Source organism: Lipophrys pholis (genome assembly GCF_963383615.2).
Source record: "Lipophrys pholis genome assembly, chromosome: 20".
Classification (NCBI taxonomy): domain Eukaryota; kingdom Metazoa; phylum Chordata; class Actinopteri; order Blenniiformes; family Blenniidae; genus Lipophrys; species Lipophrys pholis.
The window spans coordinates 10216975-10238363 of record NC_137648.1 but is presented as its reverse complement, the minus strand read 5'-3'; the positions used below and the strand labels follow the sequence as shown (position 1 = coordinate 10238363).

Sequence of the window (21389 nt, the reverse complement as noted above, 5' to 3'; positions counted from 1 at the left end):
TTACAGTGAAAACACAAAGACATTCGATCAGGCCATGGATTGATTAGATTTAATGATTAGGACTCGGTTGGACAATCCACCACACCCCTCAGTTTTACATTCCAGAACTGGATTGTCCTCAACATAGAGCACACATACAAGGAACTCCACTTTAAGACAAATGCCAGAGCCAGACAACGCGTTTCCCGCAAGTGTGTCAATCAAATCTCTCGTGTTTGGATGCCTATTAAGAACTAGTTCAAGTAAAATATTCCCTCTATGACATGAGTACAAAAACAAGCATTAATCTCAAAGAATAAAATTATAAACACGTACACAATGTTCACTTTAATAATAATAAAAAAACAGTCCAGTAAAGTGTGAAAATTCAACACAACTGAAGGAAGAAGCGCCAGTGCCAGGCATGCTGCTTCTGCATTAGCTGACGATGCATGCCTGGCACCATCGGAAATCACAGGAGCGGTCAGAATTAAAAAATAAAAACCAACAAAGTAGATTTGTTAAAAAACGGAGATGGGCTGCATGGGAGGAGAGACATGGAGGCCGCAGAGTGACTATGAGATGCGGAGATACGGCTGATGAAGGAAAGGGAGCGATAAGCACGAGGAGGTCTTGATAATGTAGGAAGGGCTGCAGCAGGGCGATGGTCCAGTGTTGGTGGGGCGGCGAGCGTTCGGCCTCAGTGGCGTTTCTGTGGTGTTTGGCAGTGAGGCTCAATGCTGCGACGGAACAAGGGCGGCACAGGCTGTGGCTGGGCTGCAGACCTCCTTGGTCTACGCTCACCCCTCCTTCCTTCCCTTTTTTTTTTTTTTTTTTTTTTTAAAGGAATTCATCTGTGCCTGTATGTATGCGAGCGTTTGTGCGTTTATTTTGACATCCCCGTTCGCGTTGGCATGTGATGACGGATGAGCTGAACCCTCCTTGCAAGACGGAGATGGGAGGGAGGCTAACACACGTGGACAGACACACACATGCACACAACACAGGAGCGCCAATGCGTGCAGACATACATGCACAGGCAGATACAAATGCACCGGACCGCACGCACGCTCACGTCGACACACAGTGGCATGAAGCAAACCCAGTCTGAGGGGTATACAGGTCGGAGTAGCAGTCTCAGAGCCAGGTCTGTGCATGAATACAATTGCTCATGCCTGTGCAGCTTTTGAGTTTGAACAATGTCTTAGTCTGTATATTCGGCCTGGTCCCTTCTCCCAAGTCAGTCCTCTCATGCGTCAGCGACGGCCTCCACGCCTGAGCATGACCCCCCACCCCATCTGGAGAGGGGTCAGGTCACAGTTCCAGTAAGGCCACAGCAGGGGGTGGGTCACCCGGCGCGAGGGTGTCACTTCAGTCCGTCTCTGCTGTCACCTGGACAACCTTTGCTACGGTAAGCCGAAGCCTCGGTCAGGTGTGGGGCTAGATGCTGGGGCGCTGGCGGGTGGTGTCGTAGGAGCGCACTACCTGCGATTGGGACACCACACCGTGCTCTTCCTGAGAGAAGGCGTAGCCGTCTGCAGAAAAGAAGTGAAGGAGAAATCTGACGTGAGGCAGGTGAACTCAAAACCAAAATGTAAACTGAGACCGCTGCTGACGACCTTCGTTTTTAGAAAATTGAGGATTTATGTGGCTAAAAGCTAAATATGGCAGCATGCCCTGTAGGTGTCAGACGTTTGTGAGGTGCCGGTGCTCACCAAAACACCGACAGCCTTTGTGTGGTTATTGCATCATGTGAATTGTCCGTCCTGCATGGCAGAGTGGATATTTGGGACTATGGGGCACAGCTTGGCATGTAATGAGAGACTGTATCTGTTTGAGCTTGATGGGACCCTGCTCCTTCACCATGCTGTAAAGCAGGCTAGTGTGTGATGCTTCTGGAAGTTTGGTTGAGTGCCAGTGGGACTTCGGCAGTAGCCGTTTCATTTAGATTAAAGCTATGAAATACCACCGAAGAAGTACTTTCAGGCCTTGTAACATAATTATAAATGGGAACAGTGATTGGTAATAATGAGCACCAACAACAAAGTAACTTGAACTGTCAAGATGATGCATTAATAGTAAAAGTATGGAAAACAAACGCTGACGTCAGCACGACACTCACGTGACACAGTCTGCTGCACCGAGTTTGAGCGTCCCACACTTGAAGGTGTTTTCCTAAAGACTCTTGTCAACAGATGGGCTCGTTCGTTTAGACTGCAAAACAGGGCGAAGATGAAGGGTTAGATTAGAGCTGCAGAGCACGCAATACCTGCTCCCAATACATAAAGGGAATCTCCCAAACTCACACAACTACTACACACAGTCACAAGCTAAAATGGGATTTTCTTTTCTTATTTTTAAAATTGTGCAGGAATTGTCTTAAAATGTTCAGTTACACCTGACAGATGGCTTTTTGTTAGTTTGATATGCAAGTGCAGAAGTGTCCTTGAGCCAAACACTGTGGTTTACAAGGTAGAAGTCAAGTTCTCTCCCAGGTATCAGAATAATTCTGATCAATAAAGTCAACCGGTCAGTGGGACTATGAGAACCACCTCCAAACTGCCTGTTGTTCAATTTATTCCAACAGTCAAAAAATCTGCCTGCAAGCTAACAGGACATTCACGGTAAACTATTCCTCACCCCTTGACCACTCCTCACTCCACTCCTCTCTTCTCAACTCCCCCTTTCTGAGAGGAAGACTGGATCTTCTGTTCTAAGACCACACGCCGTCACGGCTCCTCTACTCCCGTGACCAAAAATAACTAACTCCTTTCCAGGTATTACACACAAATGCACGCATGCACACACACACACTTGCTGCATCAACTACTTTTCTCTACCGCTTCATCGCCGTCATTACAACCATTAAAACGCAGGCGTTGGACATGAACATCAGGCCTCTGGCTGCCATGCAAGGAAGTCGACTTCTGCCAGTTTTATTCAAAAGAATGATTTTTGTACGATTATCTTCCAGTGGAGCATTAAATTCACACATGAGGGTTTTCTCTGGCACTTAAAGTGCACCGCAGTGATGATCAGTGGAGAAGTTATGGACTCGGGCCAGCCTTCCCAAGGCTGAAATGTGGAACAAGCATTTTGGAAACTCTTATAACTGAATATGACTGTTGGGGAAACTTTACTTGTGTGTTTGTATAAGAAAAAGAAGGAAAAAAAAGTTTGCTCAAGACGTCTTTGGGCCAAAAAATAATGTCTGTTCGTTAGATGACTGTGCTGACTGAATGATAAAAGACTAAATGGACAAACAAATGAAAGGCTGATCCATTAGTATGACTTTCTCCCACTGTGCCGTTTGTCTCTGGATACGTTCTGATTCAAAAAGGCTCAAGGATGTGCTTTGTTTGAACTCTTCCCTCGAGACAATCCTTTCCTCTACCTCTCCTATGCCTACACTGAAACCTCACTAGAAACTACAAACACAGATGTGTTCTTTTCCATTTTGCTCCATTGCTTCTTTACCCACCCTTCACTTTCCCTATTTTTCTAAATCAAGATCTCAAGGTTCTGTTGCTTCTTCACTGGGATGAACGTGTAGGTTCAGTCAAGGACGGGGCTCCGTGTGACAGTCAGTAGAAGTAATGTGGTTACCCACTCATCCCTCAGCCACTGCTTGAGAACATATCTCAGACTTTTCCTGCTCATGTCCAGAACCAGAACTGCTCCAACAGGAAGAAGGCACTCACAGATCCAGATCTCACCACAAACTAAACCACTTCTTTCATTTCGCATTATCTCTGAGCCTGAAAATTTTTATAAAACTCCATCCGCATGTTTTTCAGTTATCCTGCCATCCAACCAACCAACCAACCAACCAACCAACACTTACTCCCATTTGACTTTTTTCCCCTCTTCCTATAATCAGCATTATAGTTGCTGAATTATGCAGGTTATTTTAATAATTTGTGGCCAAAAAAAAACAAAAACCCTGTGAAACCACATTCAGGCTATTAATGACAGTTTTTATTAGCTGTGCTTTACAATGTAAGCACCGTTAAAGGTTAATGCAAGCCACATTTTTCCACTTTAATATGCTGTTGGGAAGTCAACTTATATTTATTTATTTAATTCTTGAATTTTAATGTCTGCAATGAGAGTCTGGGATCAGCGGGGAGGAAAAACCCCGACAACATTTAAAGTAAAAAGCAAAGTTAAAATGTTAAGAATAAATTTCAGATTTCATAATTGAATTGAATGTGGTTTTATAAAACATAACTACTTCTTTTAGATTGACCACTTTGGAAAGAAAATGAAAAATCATCCCTGAATTCTTCATTATCAGTTGGGTTTATCTTTGTAAAAAGCACCGAGAAATGACTGTGTTGTATTTGGTGATATATAAAAGTTGAATGGAAAAAAACTAATTTAATCCGAAAGTGTTTGGGGGAATACCGTTAAACCTAAATAAAATATTTCCCGAGCTGCATAACTGCATAAATATAGCCACTGCTTACCCAAATATCAAAATTGTACTGCACACTGTAATACGCTTGTGCTTTTTATGCCTGGTCTTAATAACTACCAGCTACGGCATAATTGTCAAATTCAAATATTTCCTGTTAAAACATTTTGGGGCAAAAAAGATTACTCTTGAATGTTGTACTGATCAAACCCAATTATTGGTGCGTCGTTTCAAGTTCAACAGTCAAACTACAGAGATTCTAACAAATACATTTTGTTCTAAAACAGCTCAAACAACAGCACGCACAGGGCTAGGTTACAGCCTGAGAATCTACAGACAGTAGAACAGTCAACACACCAGGTCTGTACAGCAGTTCAAATTGGTCCACCTACAAAGAAATCCAGAAAAATAATAAACTAAAGAATGTAAGGAAAGAAATGTGAAAATGAAAGGTGAAAATGGAATCAGTAGACAGAGATGTAAAGTCACTCAATGAAAGGAAAAAAAAAGAAAAGGAAAAAAAAAGCAAGGGTCACTCCAAAGCAGCCTGCTACGGGGCACACAGGTCGTTTGAGGTCAAAGTTCACACAGTGGGACTGTGCAAACCCAGAAACTACCTCTGTGAGCAGATCTGACTCTACGGGCCCTCCGCCTTGGCTTCGGCCCTGTGGACAGTGCCACGAGGGGGGACGAGGCAGAGATAAATCAAATAATACAGACGGAATCAACAAAAATGTTATACCTAAACATGCTGCAGCAATCAATGAACCCCAAAGTGGAACTTAAAGGAAACTAATGCATTAGAAAATTAGTGATGCAAAAATCTTTAATTTTACTTGCAAAGCATCATGGGATGACACAAGGGTTACATACCTGCGGCCGCTGGCATCCCTAAGTACAGCTGCCCCGGGGTCAACGGCCCGCGCCTCCAACTCCTGCACCTCCTCCAGCAGAGACTTCCTCACAGTGCGGCGTATGCTGCAACGCAGAAATTAGCTCATCAGACCCGCAAAGGAAAGTCTGAGTGTTTTACTCTGCAGACACATGTGATTCATCACATGGAGTGTGCCTGACTGTTGACACAGACTCAATAAGGGTTGTGTAAATGCTTCGGCGAAGTTAAATAGTTTCTGTATGGATTTCCCGAGTATTTACATTGAATGCATTCTACTTACGCCGTCCAGGCGAAGTCCTTGAGTAAACACGCAGTAGGCACCAGGACCAGGCCCAACCAGAAGTGCCAGCACTGCATCACTTTGCCAGCCTGTGAGACATCACACAGACTCCATTTAGTCTCATTCACATATCTATTCTAATTGAGGGTTAAGTCATTTCAGTCAGCGCTGAGAAACACATGTGGTAACGGCAACAGAGAGAAAGTTAGCCAAAGTTGAACCCTCCTCGTGTTGGAGAAATATTTAACAGCTTTCTCAGAGCCTGCATCGACACCGCAAACTGTTTAACGCAGTATTTCCACAGCTGAAACTGCTTCTTTGTGATGCTCAGTGATAAAACTGCTGGTGAGTAAGCACAGACCCCCCCCCGCTCTACCTGTCTTCACAGTCCAGCTGCAGCCGGGCTAACTGACCTTTGACCCTGCTCTGTCTGTCTCATGGGATTAATCATGTATCTAACCACAGTTTCAATTTGTCAGTCCGTCTTCATTTCTCCCTCCCACGCACATCTTTCTCCCGTTACTGATGCCAATACACTCTCACAGCGTCCTCTCATCAGCGACTGCGACCTGTGTCACTTGTCCTCGTCCGTTACTTTAAGTCCTTCAACTTTCCCCTTTAAATATCTGCACAGCCGCATAGAAGCAACTACTGACTTAAATGTTCACGTCAACAAACAGTTTATGCACCATAACATCTTTCATTTTCCTCGTATCACTGCTAGTATCATGTGTTTCACAGTGATCTACATTCACGTCTGAGCATGAAAAGTCAATCTGGTTCCTAGAGGATGAGAAAATGGGGAAAATCAATCAGACTGCCTCCGTAAAATATGTTCTGCAGCAGCTGGAATCACAACCAAGGCACAGTACATCCAACTGGTCTCACACTCACTCACTCAGAGTGTGTGTGTGTGTGTGTATGTGTGACACCCACACACACACACACACACACACATACACTCGGAGGAGCACAGTTCATCTTGACAGCATCAGACAGTTATTAATAAATGGTCTCTGTGCTTTAGGAGGATGGAGACACAAAAAGCGGTTTCCTCCAATTTAATATCACCAGAGACACATACAACCAAAGCACAAAACAGAGAGCTGGCCTCATAATTTCACACATTTATTTCGAGTTGAAATACACCATTTTTCCATCCTAAGTCGCAGATGAACAGATGGAAATATAGATAGCGGGAGCAGGGGAAATAAGAGAGGTAATAGGGCAGTTAGGGGGGGTGACGGTGGGCTGAGGGGGGGGTTGGTGGTTAAGTGTCTCTGACCATTCCCCAGTTAGACTGAGCAGCTGCACAGATATTTGACCGCATTCCTGATTTCTGACACAAATTGAATTAATGGACTGAGGGGAGTTGAGACAGCGCCGTTTGCTTCCTCTACCCACTCAGTGGGGCAGCTCGCCCCAGCACCGCCTTCCTCCCCAAAACTCTGAAATGAGTCTCTCAATTAAGGGGGTCCCACATACATTCTCCTCGCCCCCAGTGGACCCTCATCACCGCTACTAGCAGCAGCCCACCCTCTTGAGTCAACACCTCCACAGAGGGCAGTAAAAGACCGGAGCTCGGGTGACATGCAGCAGGTGCGGGAAGCCTGGTGTGAGGGGCTGCTGGGGCATAAATCTCCCCCCGGGGCTCCAGCAGAGCCAACGCAGAACACCCAAGAGGTGAGTCTCACAGGCGCCATGTACTGGCAACCAAGAATCAGGGAGGGGCAAGTGATGTTGCAGAAAAGAGAGATGTAAAGGGAAGGGCTGTTATAACCTCTCCATCAACCCCCTGTTAATGAAATGACTGACGTGTTTACAGAGAGCAACTTGCCTGGCCCCGCATGTCGGGGGCGATGGGGATGGAGGGCCAGATCACAGAGTAGACGGCAAAGAAGACCATCCAGAGCGCCATGCTCCCCCATACAGCCAGGTGGGAAAACTACAACGAAGAGACAGAGAGGAGGAGAAAGAGGATTTTGGGAGAGGATGGAGATTAAGAGACAGAAGAGAGACAACACAAGGTCAAATAGTTTACATACAGCTCATCCGAATATAGACAACCTTTCCCTCCCTCTTTCCCGGGTCTTGGTCCCGCTCTCTGATCTGATGTAAGGGGACACGGTGTGAATTCCAGTGGGACCCTGCTTCATTACTCGCAGGCTGTTGTGTGGACAGCTGAAGGGACAAAGGTGTCAGCGCCTTTCTGTCTGTCTTCCATGACCCGCAGTCTCACTCTGGTGAAAACCAAACTCTTTTGCCGTCACTGCTTTAGCTGCAGTTTGAAAGATGTTCCAGGACTGAAAGTTGAAATCACACCTTTCCCAAGATATCAGTACCAATTTTAATCTGATTTCAGCTGAATTTTACACATCGGTGGACACTCCGGGCCAAATCTGTGATAACCAGTGGTATGATGAAATGAAGTGATCATCAAAATAGTCTGGTTCTTTTTTTTTGTCAACAGTCTAATAGATTTTTGTCACTCTCCTATAATTTTACAATTTGAAATATCGGAGGAATGCAGGACAGACTTATGATTTTAAAATAACATTTCTCGTAAAGATTAAGGGATATAGAAATCAAGTTAAATGGTTCAAAGTCAATTTGTTTCACTCGTTTTTCATATTTATCGTTCATGCCATATGTAACCTCAGGTTTGTTTAAACCACTATAGTCTCTATCACTATAGCAGATTCTGTGCATGCATGAGACAGTAAAGTGTCTTTTTTTACTTGAATGTTGATCAATTTCAACAATTGAACTTTGTGAAGGCCACTTATCAACTACACAACTCATTTGTAAGGTTTATTTGAATAGTTACACAGTACATTAGTGGAGTATTACCCTTGTACATTAACAACTTAATTAAACTTAGCGCTATTTAATTAATTTTTTTGCTTTTGAGACACCAGTGACAATTGCCTGCTGGTGCACCGCTTCCTCCTGGTCTGGGTGGCTTAAATATAGGAACTAAAGGCCTTATGAAGAAGGAGTGGCGGCGGTAGAAGCGAGCGTTGCTAGGTGAACCACAGTCGTCATATATTTAAAATAATCTGGATCAGTGATTTAAAAAAAAAAAAAAAAGCTGAATGTTTGCTGCTTTGAGCACTTTGTGACTGTTTGGTGGTAGTCGGCCTGGTGCAGCCTGCTGGAAAGTTGGTTTTTGTGTGTGTGTGAACCGTGAAGGCATTTGTTTCCATGTGACATGTTTGCAGTGGATTCTGTCATTGAGGAGGTCTTTTCTGCATGTTTGCTCTCCAGGTGCACCGCCTAAGTTATTTTCTTGACCTACTTTACGGGCACAGACATTCAAGCAATGATTTCTGTAAACATTTTCTCATTTTTGAGAAAAATTCAACCTTGTTGAAAAGACATTTATCAGTCTTTATGCCTTCTAGCTTGATCTGTAACAGGCTTTTATGTAAATTGATGTCATTTTTAAAAAATACATGGTGAGCTGAGGAGAGAGAAAGAAACTAAACAAGACCTGGTTTGGATAAGAAATGCAAGAAAGTGCAGTTTGAGCAACTTCAACACGAGCTTATATGAAACTCTTATGCTGAACTGCCCCCACCCCCCCCACACACACACCTCCACACCCCTCTCTTATTTATTTATCAACCGGCGAGTAAAATACTGCACATGTGAGGTTTGTAGGGTGTGTTAATGTTCCTACCCTGGTCCAAGCGGTGGTCTCCATTCCGGCTTTCAGACAAACTGTGACTACCACATACTGCACACACACACACACACACACACACACACACACACAGAGACACAAACACACACACACACAGGAATTATTTGTGTGGCGACTGTGGAGATAATGAACATTAATGTTCTACTGTAAACTCAACAATGTCTGTTAAAATATTTCAAACTCCCCTCTGACCCTCATAATCTACACACACACACACACACACACACACACACACACACACACACACACACACACACACACACACACACACACACACACACACACACACACACACACACACACACACACACACACACACACACACACACACACACACACACACACACACACACACACACACACACACACACACACACACACGTACACACACATACACAACAGAGCAGAACACAGCAAATAAACACTGCTGACATTCACACGAGACTGCAGGGAATAAAATGATAGCGAGATGGAGAATAGAGAGGAGAGATGGATGAATGTGGAAAGGAGACGGACTGGCTAGACAAGACCAGATTGACTGGAGACTCCAAAGAGAAAGCAGCAAACTGCTGGTGTGTACATAGGCATCGTGCAGATGCCAAGAAAGCGCACAAATTTGCATGCCAAAAGCCAGAAATAAAGAAAACACACATACAAATTACAAATATGATACTTACTGTGTAGACCATGTTTCCTACAAACAAGTAGTCATTTCCCTGTCCGTTATTGAACGGAGAGTCTGTGGATGAAATGCGTAAGGACACGTCACAATAAACATCAAATGGATTGTAAAAGAATTAGAGGTGCAAGTTACTTACCGTGCTCTAACATTTTGAGCGGAAACCAAAAGAGGATAATTGAATGAATCAGTGCATTGATGCAGTGTCCCCAAAACACCTGGGAGATGGAACAAAACCCAGAAAAGCAGAGAAAATAGTGGAAAACAAGTCAGTGCAAGCAAGTGCCAAAGCTCATATCAGGTATGCCCCGACTCACACACATAAAAACACCCAAAAACAGCAATTCCACACACTAACACACAACTCGCACTGTGTTCATGCCATCAAAAGTGCCCTACTGCACACAGGAGTGTGCACATACACACACACTGGTTTAAGCTGCTGGCATACCCTCTAAAATGAAAGACTTCCTTATTCTGGCACTATGAATCTCATTACTGGCCTCCGTGGAACTACTCCAGTCTCCATGCCACACTTGTTTACCCTCTGGAGTCCCAAACAAGCAGCTGGCATCGCTCACCAAATCCCAAAGAGCCACAGGTTGAATGCAGAGTGCAAGAATGACAGATGTAGCTTTGATTTTGGTGTGGGAGTGGCAGCGCGCCTGTACCTTGGTGTTGAAGCCTTCTGCATTCTGGGTTATTCGGTAGAGCTGCGGGAAACGGAGCATGTTCTGCTGGCTGCACGGCCGGTCAAAGATGCCCAGAGTGAAGGGAGGCAGTGCAGTAAATATCTGACGAACGCAAGAGATGCAGATGTTGACAAAGCCAGCGTGTATGCACAAACACAAGACACTCAGACGAGCTGAATCAGGATGTATAAATATCAGCAATGTCAAAAACTGGTCCTAAAAAAATTTGAACCTGAATGTGGCATCAAGCTGAAAACAACCTTTATTCTTTTTGTGTGTGTGGGTGTGTGTTTCTATAAAGTTTTAAAATAAAGCAGTGTGAAGGACTTTCAGGTAAACTTGGAAGAGAACGCAGATCGGGCTTCCAAATACAGAAAAAAAAAAAACACCCCGATAGACATGTGTGCATCCAAACATCTCTGGCATGCAGAAAGAGCAGTGAAAGGCAGACAAAGTGGAGTAAGATTCACACAGAGATAGGCCACAGAGCTCGAGCTGGAAACCACTGAATAATCAATTAACAGAGTCTGACTAAGTAACAGAAGACTTGGGGGAAGAAAAAAAAAAAAGACTTCAAGATGAGAGTAAAAATGTGGACATGTTTCCACAAGAGACTTTAGCTCAAATTGCAGCTATTGCAAGTCCACGAGTTCCAAGATTAAAACTATGCAAAAGAAAAACCACCCCACAAACAAACAAACAAGCAAGTAAATAAAAGAAACACCTGAGGCTGGACACAGGAGTTTCTTAAATGTCCGAGTGGGTGATGCCTCCACCACCCAGGAATAAATACTCTGACTCTGGAACGTTCTTATTCTAACTCTCAGCAAACATTACTCTTCACAGCTAATTTGCACACTTGCATTCTACTTTGCTCTTTCAGTTTAATGCGAGAGACGACCCAAAACTATGTGGCCGTTACATTTGCATAAATGGCTACTAAAAAGCATCACCGATTATCAGACTACTCTAATATTGGAGTAAAACTTGAGTGAAAATTGTTTCCTTTGTTTAGAGCTTTTTTCTGCAAGAGTAAAATTGGTCATAGTCATTTGGCGCCACTTCCACCTGAGTGAACGCTCGCGTCAGAGCGAGGCTGAAGAAGAGTGAGAGACGTGAAAAGAGAGATAGTTTGAGAGGCAGTGAGGGCTGATACTCACCACGTTGTAGAGGCCTATACACCAGCGCTCAAAGAGGATCTGCCCAGAGAATCCGTTCACAAAGGCGAACCAGAGCTAGGGCACAAAGAGAGGGATGAGAGGGGATGTGAGGAACAATAGTGGAGGGTAAAATTGCCTTAGGGAGGTACTGATAGTGGAAACAGCAGAGAAATGGACAAACATGCCTCTCTTTGCAAAATACTACGCACTGCACACACGAGAAGAAGAAACACAAGGTTACATATATTGCTTCATGTACAGGAACCTTCATATTTAAGAATCAGAATTGTTCGGCGGTTACACTTCCTGCAGCTAGATTAAACTATGGCCATAAAGTTTTATGTGCATTCTTTGTGGACGTGTGGCTGGCCCTGAAATCACTTTACAGAAGTTAATTTACTGAAACACAACATCTAAATGTGACTCTGGCTCTTGGTAAACCTTCATTAAAGCCACAACATGCAAACACACACACACACAGACACACACAGATCTGAGGGCAGATAAAGAAAATGTTTGGGGCCACTGCTGGGAGTTGTGGCATTCCTGGGACATACAGTGGAGCATACAGCCCAGGGGTGAGGTCAGATACACACATACACACGCACGCACAAAAAAAAACCTACATTCACATCCACCCATCCCCCTCATGCCGTCTCCACTTAGTGGGCAGAGAGCGTCCCTAACCTTTGGCCTAGAGTCCTCTGCTGGGAGCCAATTATGTGAGATAATCATGGAAACACACTTACACCAAAATATTTGTGCACACAGAGAAACATATAGGCACAGACTGGCAGTGTGTGTGTGTGTGTGTGTGTGTGTGTGTGTGTGTGTGTGTGTGTGAGACGGGAGGCGAATGGCTGCAGCTCCCCTGAGGACCTGCACCTGCTGGCATCCTTAATGTCAGACAGAGGGGTGAGGGGTGGGCGAGCGCGCAGCTGACCCCTCGTATCAGACGAAAGAGGGCGGCAATGTGTCCCATCAACACATACTCACAAACATCAGCTGTGTTTCCATCACATTTGAGAGCAATGCATCAACTTAAGTTATTGCTTTCAGGACTACCACTTGTTTACACTTGATCCTTTGAACCAAGTTTTCATTTGGCAATTTTCACGTCTACAAAAAGACTGGGTGAATTTAGTTATATCACACAACATGAGAAGTAACAGGGCATGCACACCCATACACGGACATTTGGAGCCAAAGTCTCATCCATGCTGATTGAGAGACAGTATTTTTAAGTGCCAGTGTGTGTGTGTGTGTGTGTGTGTGTGTGTGTGTGTGTGTGTGTGTGTGTGTGTAAAAGAGACAGAAAGCAGACACCAGAAGGCCACCTCGTCCATCACTGTCAGCCACGTCGACAAACAGCTGCAAAATGTCTCTGTTAATGTAATGGTGTGCGTGTGCGCGTTCGTGTGCGTAAAGCAGGCGGGGCGTGGGGAGGCTCCTACCTCAATTATGTAGAGGACCACATTCTTATAGAAACAGTAGAGGATGCACTTTGTGACACGGTTGTAGCTCCACGCCCCATGGACCAACAGAAGCTTCTCCAAGTAGGAAAACTACAAAGAGGAGAGAGACGGACACAAATCAAACCATCATATTTTCTGATTGGAGGTGAAATAAAGTGACCGAGTGAGAGAGAGAGAAGGGATTGAGGATCTATGCAGAATTTACCTTGGACTAGAAAAAGCAGAGATGGGAGGAGGTTTGCTGATAAGGGTAAAAGATACAAGATCCTCAGGGGAGGTGAGGTGGACAAGACAAATGGACAGAGCTCTAGATTGTGTTTGTGGGAGAGACAAACAAGACAAGACTCCAGAGGAATTCAGATATGGAGTGATATCTGTTTTATAAACCGGTGATAGTGGATGATTGCTTGTTGCGCATACCACTTTATCCAACTTGGGGTTGCGGGGGGCTGGAGCCAGACTTGCCCACTCAGAGCAAATGCAGGGTAATGGGGGCAAACACAGAGGCCCACACATTCACACCTAAGGGCAATTTCAGTCACCAATTAATCTCATGTTTTTATACTGTGAGGAGACAAAACTGGGCTTGGAGACCATGGAAACCCATGCAGGAGAGAAAGGCCCGAGCGAACCGCTACACACCATGCAGGCAAGATCAACAGAGTGTTTTCAATGTATAGAATAAAAACAGGAAAATCCTTTAAAAGTGCAACCATAGCCAACGGTGTCATGATGTACAGTTAAAATATGATTTAAAACTGGTCTTTTGTCTGTTTCTTTTCTACCTCCAAACTTAATAGTTTACAAACATTGAAAAAAAGAGTGATGATAATAAAGTAGAAAAAGCATCTGATCTTATGAAATGTAATAATTTGAGATCATTTTCGGGACTTATTAGCTTAAATGATAAAGAAAACTACATCAATTGTTATTTTAGAGTCTGTAGTAAACTAAAATGTGAAAATTAAATATGGACATTTCATTGAATTAAATGAAACGGTGGAGAAAAACAAATTTTCCATTCTATTGTTTGAGGTGTGGCAAGACTAGGCGGCTTTATTTCTGAAAATAAATGCTTGTGACGTTCAGATCTGAAAGACACACTTCAGTACTTTGCCTCCTCGCCCTTCAACTGCACCCCTTAAGGAGGGGGGATCTATTCAGGATAAACTATAATTGACCCTTGAGCATTCATTGCACCAGACATCACTTGTCTTTGTTCACCTCTGAGCTCCACGTGCACTCACCTGCGCTATGGAGTAGTCTGAGGAGTTAGTGGCCTGCATGCCCTCGTTGCCACTGATCCCCACGCCGACGTGAGCCGTCTGAATCATCCCCACGTCATTTGCGCCATCCCCTATCGCCAGCGTGATGGCCTTCACGTGCTTCTTCACCATGTCCACAATCTCAGACTTCTGCAGCGGAGATACTCTGTGGAAACAACGGGGAGTCAGAGACGGCTGATATTAAACGTACACAGCTGCCCACAGTGGGGGGAAATTAGATGCAGGCAGATGGTAAGATTGAGAAATATGTTGAGGAAGTAAGAAAGCAAGGAAATCAAAATATGCGCGACAATGTTGGGTTAAAAAAAAAAAAAGCCTGGGAAAGGCAGAGTGGGAGACAGCTGAAGGAGGAATGAAGAGACAGACGAGAGGCTGGCAGAGACACACACAGCGCGGCGCTCTGCTTGCTGTTCTTCAACAGCTATTAAGAAAACAATGATTCACTGTTCGGCAGACGGGATTCGGCGCAGCTTGCTTTTGATGGGTTTATATTGGAGTGTGTGTGTGTGTTCGCTGCGTTTGAGCATGCCCGTGTGGATCCGAGTGTGTGTACATGTGCTCAGGGAGCTTTCAGTGGCACTCCACCCTTTTGACCCGTGTCACTGATCCTCAGTCTATAACCGGTTCTTTCTCCATGCTCACAATGAGCGATCCAGGCAGGCTCGATTACAGGCACTTCCCTCAAGGCCTCAAGAGAAGGATGGTGGAGCGTCATGTTCAAGTGTTGCTACTTCTTTTTTTTTCTTTTTAATGATGCCATGTACTGCGTTTGTGTTCGGTCCTATCCTCTGTACTATAAAAGGCTTCAGCCTTTAAGGCTGCGGTTTCTGCTAATAATGCAGTGTTTCTTATCTCCACTGTTCAAAAACAAAGCACCTATAATTTAGTTGGTCTTAGAAAAGCCAGACATATGGTTTCTCGATCTGCACTTTGCTTTAATGTTTCGTTAAAGTGTTTTTAAGTCTGTAAAAAGCAAATTAACCGATTTTCTTTTTCTAAATGCATCACAGATGTTAGAAGACCACTGAAACACAACTAAGGAATAAACTTTGACACATTAGATTTTTCTTTGGTATTGGAATGTTTAGCCAGGTTTAAAAAAAAGAAAATTAAATTGAAAGAATCTTTTTAAATCATTGTGCTTGGAATAGTCGGTCCAAGAAAAAAGAAGATATGACAGAGATGACACCATCTGCACCTTTAACAGCCAAAGTTATGTATCTTCCAATGATCAGCACTTAGAAACTTCCAAAGCTTAACAAAGAAACCTGTTTGGCTTGTCCTGTTAGTTGGTCAATTTGCATCATAATGATCCTGATTTCAGTCTAAATCTCATCATCATTGATAAATATGAAAATTCAGATAAAAATTCATACATGCAAACCAGTCTGAAGGCTCATTCAACAGCTTTTGAGGATATTTTGCTTGTGTTGAATGGTTTTGTTAAATCAAGACGGTTTCTCTCAAACTATTACACAATTGGCTTCTTTGATATATATATATGAATAAATAAATCATTTAATCTGTGTTAGTCCTACAGAGATACAAAATGGGAGCAAATACATGTACTCTACTGCCTGTTGTTGAGTTTAAGAGCAGGTTATTTGGGGAGAATCCAGCTCCACACGGTGTTTACAGGCTTAGGAGATGCATCTTCGTTGTCGCCACAGTGGCGGAATTTGTCTTCATCTTTGTTTTCAAAACACACTTTTGTATGAGTGTATAAGGAGGTGTTTCTCCGAGTGTCATTCACTTCAATACAGCTTAAATGAGTCGTGTCCTTATTACCACCAACCGGTATGGTGGAGAAAAGAAAAAAAAAAGAGGGTTTTCAGAAAAGGAGATATGAGAGAAATCTGATACTGGAACTGGGGATTAAAGCCGTACAACAAAGCACGTTATATTTCCCACAGTACAGGATTGTAACTGTAGATGCTCGTGCACAGTATAACACCAACACAACACTGCATTTTTTTTAATCTAAAATGTGGTAGTCATTTGGCAGGCATCCCTGCATTAATCATCATTATCTCTTAGAATTACAGCTCCGACTGATGTCTTCAAAGCGAGCTCCAACAGTTATGACGCAGCAGAAAATAGCTGTTGGCTGCATTACTGAAGCCGAACCAAGATCCAGGAATTAAATATTTACATTTCATTTTACTGATTATAGTAATTACCTGAGTCGTGGTGATGTATAAGGTAATGGTAATTAGAGTTTTAACACTGGACTTAAAGTGTGACCAATAGTTTAAACATTCTTTTTCAACAATGGTTGCTTGTCAAGAACAGGCCTCACAGTTAGTCTCGTTTCGAGCACATTTATAAAAAGGTGCAATAAGAGGTGACCAACTGACTTGTTTTTAGACTTTCCATCCGAACTCGTTTGTCACAAGAATCTATTTCACATTATTAAGTGCAACATTTTCAAAATCTGATTATCATAAAGTCGTATTTGTCAGATCACGGTTTCTTAAGCGCAACAAAACATGACAAAAAGCACCAGGAAAATAGACGTTGGCTTTTCACAGTCAGACATGATGAGGATTCACTGCTTACTTCTTAGTGCTCTGGTACTGCACATTTCCAATATGTACAGCTGTGAGGGGAATCACATGTTTTGAATTTAACAGTAATGCACATTCGATGAGACCACCGTTCAAAAAGACAGTCCATCTTTGTGAGTGGAATTATGTCTCGGTCAGCCTGAAATCACAGTGGTGGGTGGTCTGCTTAGTCTTCCTATGTTTGGTAAGTATGTATGAGCAGAATTTGCGTACATACAAACACAATATATTTGCAGGGAAAATCTCAGAGAGTTTCGGAATGGCCGAGGAGGGATTTCTTATTTTTATTTTCTCTTTCCGTTTTTGCTTTGAAAACGTGTGAGCCTGCCATTTGCTCTTTCAGCCGCTCTCTTCATCGCTCCGTCCGTCTCACTCGAACGTTCCTCTAAACACCGCTAACAGAGTCCGGGGTTGTGTAAAGCGGAGCTGGAAAGATGAAAGGCTCTCAGTGCACTTCACGGTGGAGCTGAGCAGAAAATAAGCAGCCGCCGAGTCCTCCCATAAACAAACGCACAGTGAAGCCAGGAACCCAGGCGTACAAGTCCGCCACCGCCCCCAACACACACGCACACACACACACACACGCACACACACACATTCCCACAACTATGAAACATCAGTCAAATACAGTAGGTGAGGAATAATGTCTCAGACAACTTGATACCTTAAAGTCAAACGCACAACAGCACCTGATTAACAGTGCAGTGCCCCAACTGCACTAATCCATCAATTAAAGGGTTCACAGCCCGGCTCCCGGAGGTCATAATATAAATCTAAAGCGTAATTAAATGATTACAGAACGGAAACACTGGATTAAGTGGCCTACAATTTCCTAACTGTCTTCTTATCTTCATCAACCATCTCAAGATTTAGTGGGCAAAGCTGTAATGCAACTTGGAATAAAAAAAAAAATAAGTTTTTACTGTTAAATCTGTTCATATTTAATACAGTTACAGCTTGAAGAAGGTCACCTGTGACCGGGGTCAATGATACCCATATAGTAGTAACAGATGCATGAAGAAGAGCCAATAGGAAGATCTTTCTGACCTGAGTGGCGTGTAAGGTTTAAATAAGGTATAAAGATGCAAATGATCCCATCTGCTCAATGAGTCACGCAGCAAAAACAGGATATCAAGCAAGTGTAGCATCGTCTGCAAATACTTTGGCACAAAGGTTTCTAAGTGTGATGCAGACCTGGAAGTCTGGAGTAAAATTAGGACTATCATATAGTTTATGAAAACAGTTTTACTACTGATTATTTGTTTAATGGAGACAAAACCTATACAATTAGCTTTAGTGCAAAACCATAAGTGTCACATTTAGGCTTTGTTACACTAAATAAATTACTTCAAAACTCTCTGAACTGTTAGTTTCCAGCCTCAAAAGAAACTTTGTGATGCTGTGAATGTCGTCTCTCAAGGCGAGATGCACAGCAGCTGAAAGATTCATGTCGCCCTGTCAGACCCCTGCATCAGGTCTGAATTCAAATTCCTTACAGGCTTCCCAGTGTTAATTAGATCAGTGAACAGACATCATCTACTGAGCTCACAAATTCAATAAGCCAGTCCGAAATACTCCAGAACATGTGAATACGCTAAATTTGATTATAAGAACTGTGTGGTTCTTATTATACTCTCAAACTTAGCTCGTGTTTTCAGCAACAAACATTTTGTGGACTGAAATTTCTTCCCCCATGATTTGTTAAAGTTCTCTAGAACCTTTGTGAGGAATTCTTTAAGAACACAAACAAAACACTTTAATAGGTACTTGCCAGAAATGTAGACTGTAAACCCAAAATGGAAAGGTTTTTTTCTTTTGTTTTTAAAGACACTCTTACCTTCGTGTTAAACATCAGATAGTTTTGTCTCCTTTGATGATTTAAAAGCTTAATTAAATACAAGCAGCTTCGTAAAAGCTGAAATAAAACACCATCTTAAACTAGTTAAACAAGAATAAAAAAAAAAACATTGGGGAGTATGCTTGAACTAATGCTGGTCATTCTGGTTTGCGTGAACTAAAGTTCATTACCAAGTCTTAACTAGTGATGGAAGTTCCCCAAAAAACTGAGAGGGGGAGGACTGACGACTGATGCATAGAGAGAGGGGGGGGTATGAAGAGTGGAGGATACAGCAGAGGAAGCTGGAGGCTGTTTGTAAGGCCTGTGAGACCTGAGTCCGGATATGGCTCAGATATAAAAGGGAGAGTCAATTACATCCCTCCTGGCCACACACACACACACACACACACACACACACACACACACACACACACACACACACACACACACACACACACACACACACACACACACACACACACACACACACACACACACACACACACACACACACACACACACACACACACACACACACACACACACACACACACACACACACACACACACACACACACACACACACACACACACACACACACACACACACACACTCTCTCTCTCACACACACACACACACACACAAAAAAGACAAATGGAAAGTCTTTAAACATCCCAGCTGCTGCCGAGTGGAACATGACCAAAAAAGGGAACATACAGTAAACATTCAATGGACAGGGTGAACTTTGTATCAATAGAGATGTATTATGATATTCTGTGTGAGTTGGTGCCCAGTTCAAGGGTAGAAGCAGCGTGTGAGTCATGATTTTTGATGTTGTGCATTGAATCCTCCTGTTGTGTACACTCTTTGATCATCCACATCTTTGAGGCACACACACACACCATGTTTACATGAATCACAGGTACATTCCAATAACTTGCATTCATTCATTGCGGACTCACTCTCAAACTCATCTGTTCGGTTACACACACTGGTTTAGTGGGTTTTCTGTGGTTTACAGTTATTGGTTCGTCAACTTACTGACGTACTTAAAAAGCAGATGTTGATGGATTGTTGTGCCCGATGTTATTGTATCGCTGGATAATGTTTATTGTTTCAAGATGCCCATTAGTTGTCACAGTAGTGACAAGTATTCCTCCTGAGGTCCAGAAAGTGACACATGTAGTACGTGATACTCGTACATCATTCATAAAATCATCTTTGCAACATAAAATACCTGTCACACAGCTGTGTCCAACCAGCATTAATAACCAGTTAAGAATGAATGCAAAACGATGGATAGCAAGACATTCAGATGACATTTGAAATACTTTGCCAAAACAATCAAACTGTTCTGTACTACAAGTGTGAGCGAGAGGCTTTTCCACAACAGCACAATGATCCAGTGTGTCTGTAAACATGTGTCTCGTACAGTGCTGGTCGTCCTGACAGATTAAAATTCCAGACTTTGTCTAGACTTCTCACAGGCTGATTTGTAACAGTTTGTCAGTCACGAGAACTTCACTAAAGTTGGTTCACTATCATTTTCTAAGACTTTTAAGTGCATTAGTATCGTAACTTAGAGCATTTAGGCTACTTTGTGTTAAGATTTTTGATACTGAATTGACTGAAAATATTCATGCAGTGAGCTTTAAATAAGTAAGTAAATTAAAAAAATGACAAAACGTAAGGTCATGGCAGCACATTGTTCAGAATTTTCCCCTACCTGCAACAGATGACAGCCTTGCAGGACAAAGCCAGGTCAAGGAAGACCTGGCGGAGGTCGAAGGACAGGGCGTATTTCAGAGTCTGTCCATCGATGATGAGAGCCAACTCGTTTTCTTTCCTCAGAGAGTCGCCCAGCGAAGAACAGTGAGCCGTCAGTGTGGCACGAGTCGCCTGCAAGAAGACACAGAAGGGAGGGATAATAATGATAATAATAAAGCCTCCATCAAAGCAGCCTGGAAGTGTCTTAAAGCAGCCTCATACTTTTCAGTGCTTATTAGCTTTCAGTAGGAAATCCTGCTGGCTCATGGCTAAACTAACCTCTAACCTGGAGGTAAACTATCATAAATCGAAATCTGCCCCCTAACCAATCATTACTTTAAATCTGACCCAGACAATTGACACACTTCTTATGCAATCTGGCCTTATGCTTCTCTCTTTTTCTCAGGATATGACGGCCTCAGTGGGGTGAAAGAGAAAAATTGTACACATGAAAGGCCAATTTGTCGAAAGGTCAGAACGGCTTGCAGTAAATGGAAGACACATGGTCGTGGCTGCATAGCCTGCTTTCATCTGGGGCAAATCATTTGCTCCTGTGTACACCAAACAATTAAGGATGCCAATATAAAGTTTGCAGTTGGTCTTAGACATCATCACAACATGTTGATGCCATGAGGCAAATCCTAAATA

General features: G+C 43.1%; 1 protein-coding gene across 10 annotated transcripts in view; it reads right to left on the bottom strand.

Moving 5' to 3' along the window:
- Window positions 1-765: 765 nt before the first annotated feature.
- The window catches only part of atp8a2 (ATPase phospholipid transporting 8A2), a 50408-nt gene continuing 29784 nt past the window's right edge, over window positions 766-21389 (bottom strand). For 7 of the 10 annotated variants that reach the window (XM_080489033.1, XM_080489030.1, XM_080489032.1 and 4 more), the window contains 13 exons: window positions 20701-20873; window positions 14531-14714; window positions 13263-13373; window positions 11809-11883; window positions 10628-10750; window positions 10096-10174; window positions 9955-10016; window positions 9254-9310; window positions 7409-7516; window positions 5572-5660; window positions 5270-5374; window positions 2102-2193; window positions 766-1514 (listed from right to left, as the gene is read on the bottom strand). In XM_080489033.1, coding sequence (XP_080345159.1) covers window positions 1420-1514; window positions 2102-2193; window positions 5270-5374; window positions 5572-5660; window positions 7409-7516; window positions 9254-9310; window positions 9955-10016; window positions 10096-10174; window positions 10628-10750; window positions 11809-11883; window positions 13263-13373; window positions 14531-14714; window positions 20701-20873 — 1353 coding nt within the window. In that variant the 3' untranslated portion in view covers window positions 766-1419. Of the gene's footprint in view, window positions 1515-2101; window positions 2194-4753; window positions 4785-5269; window positions 5375-5571; window positions 5661-7408; window positions 7517-9253; window positions 9311-9954; window positions 10017-10095; window positions 10175-10627; window positions 10751-11808; window positions 11884-13262; window positions 13374-14530; window positions 14715-20700; window positions 20874-21389 lie in introns of all 10 variants that reach the window. The other 3 variants (XR_013936378.1, XR_013936379.1, XR_013936380.1) reach the window with 1 other exon arrangement.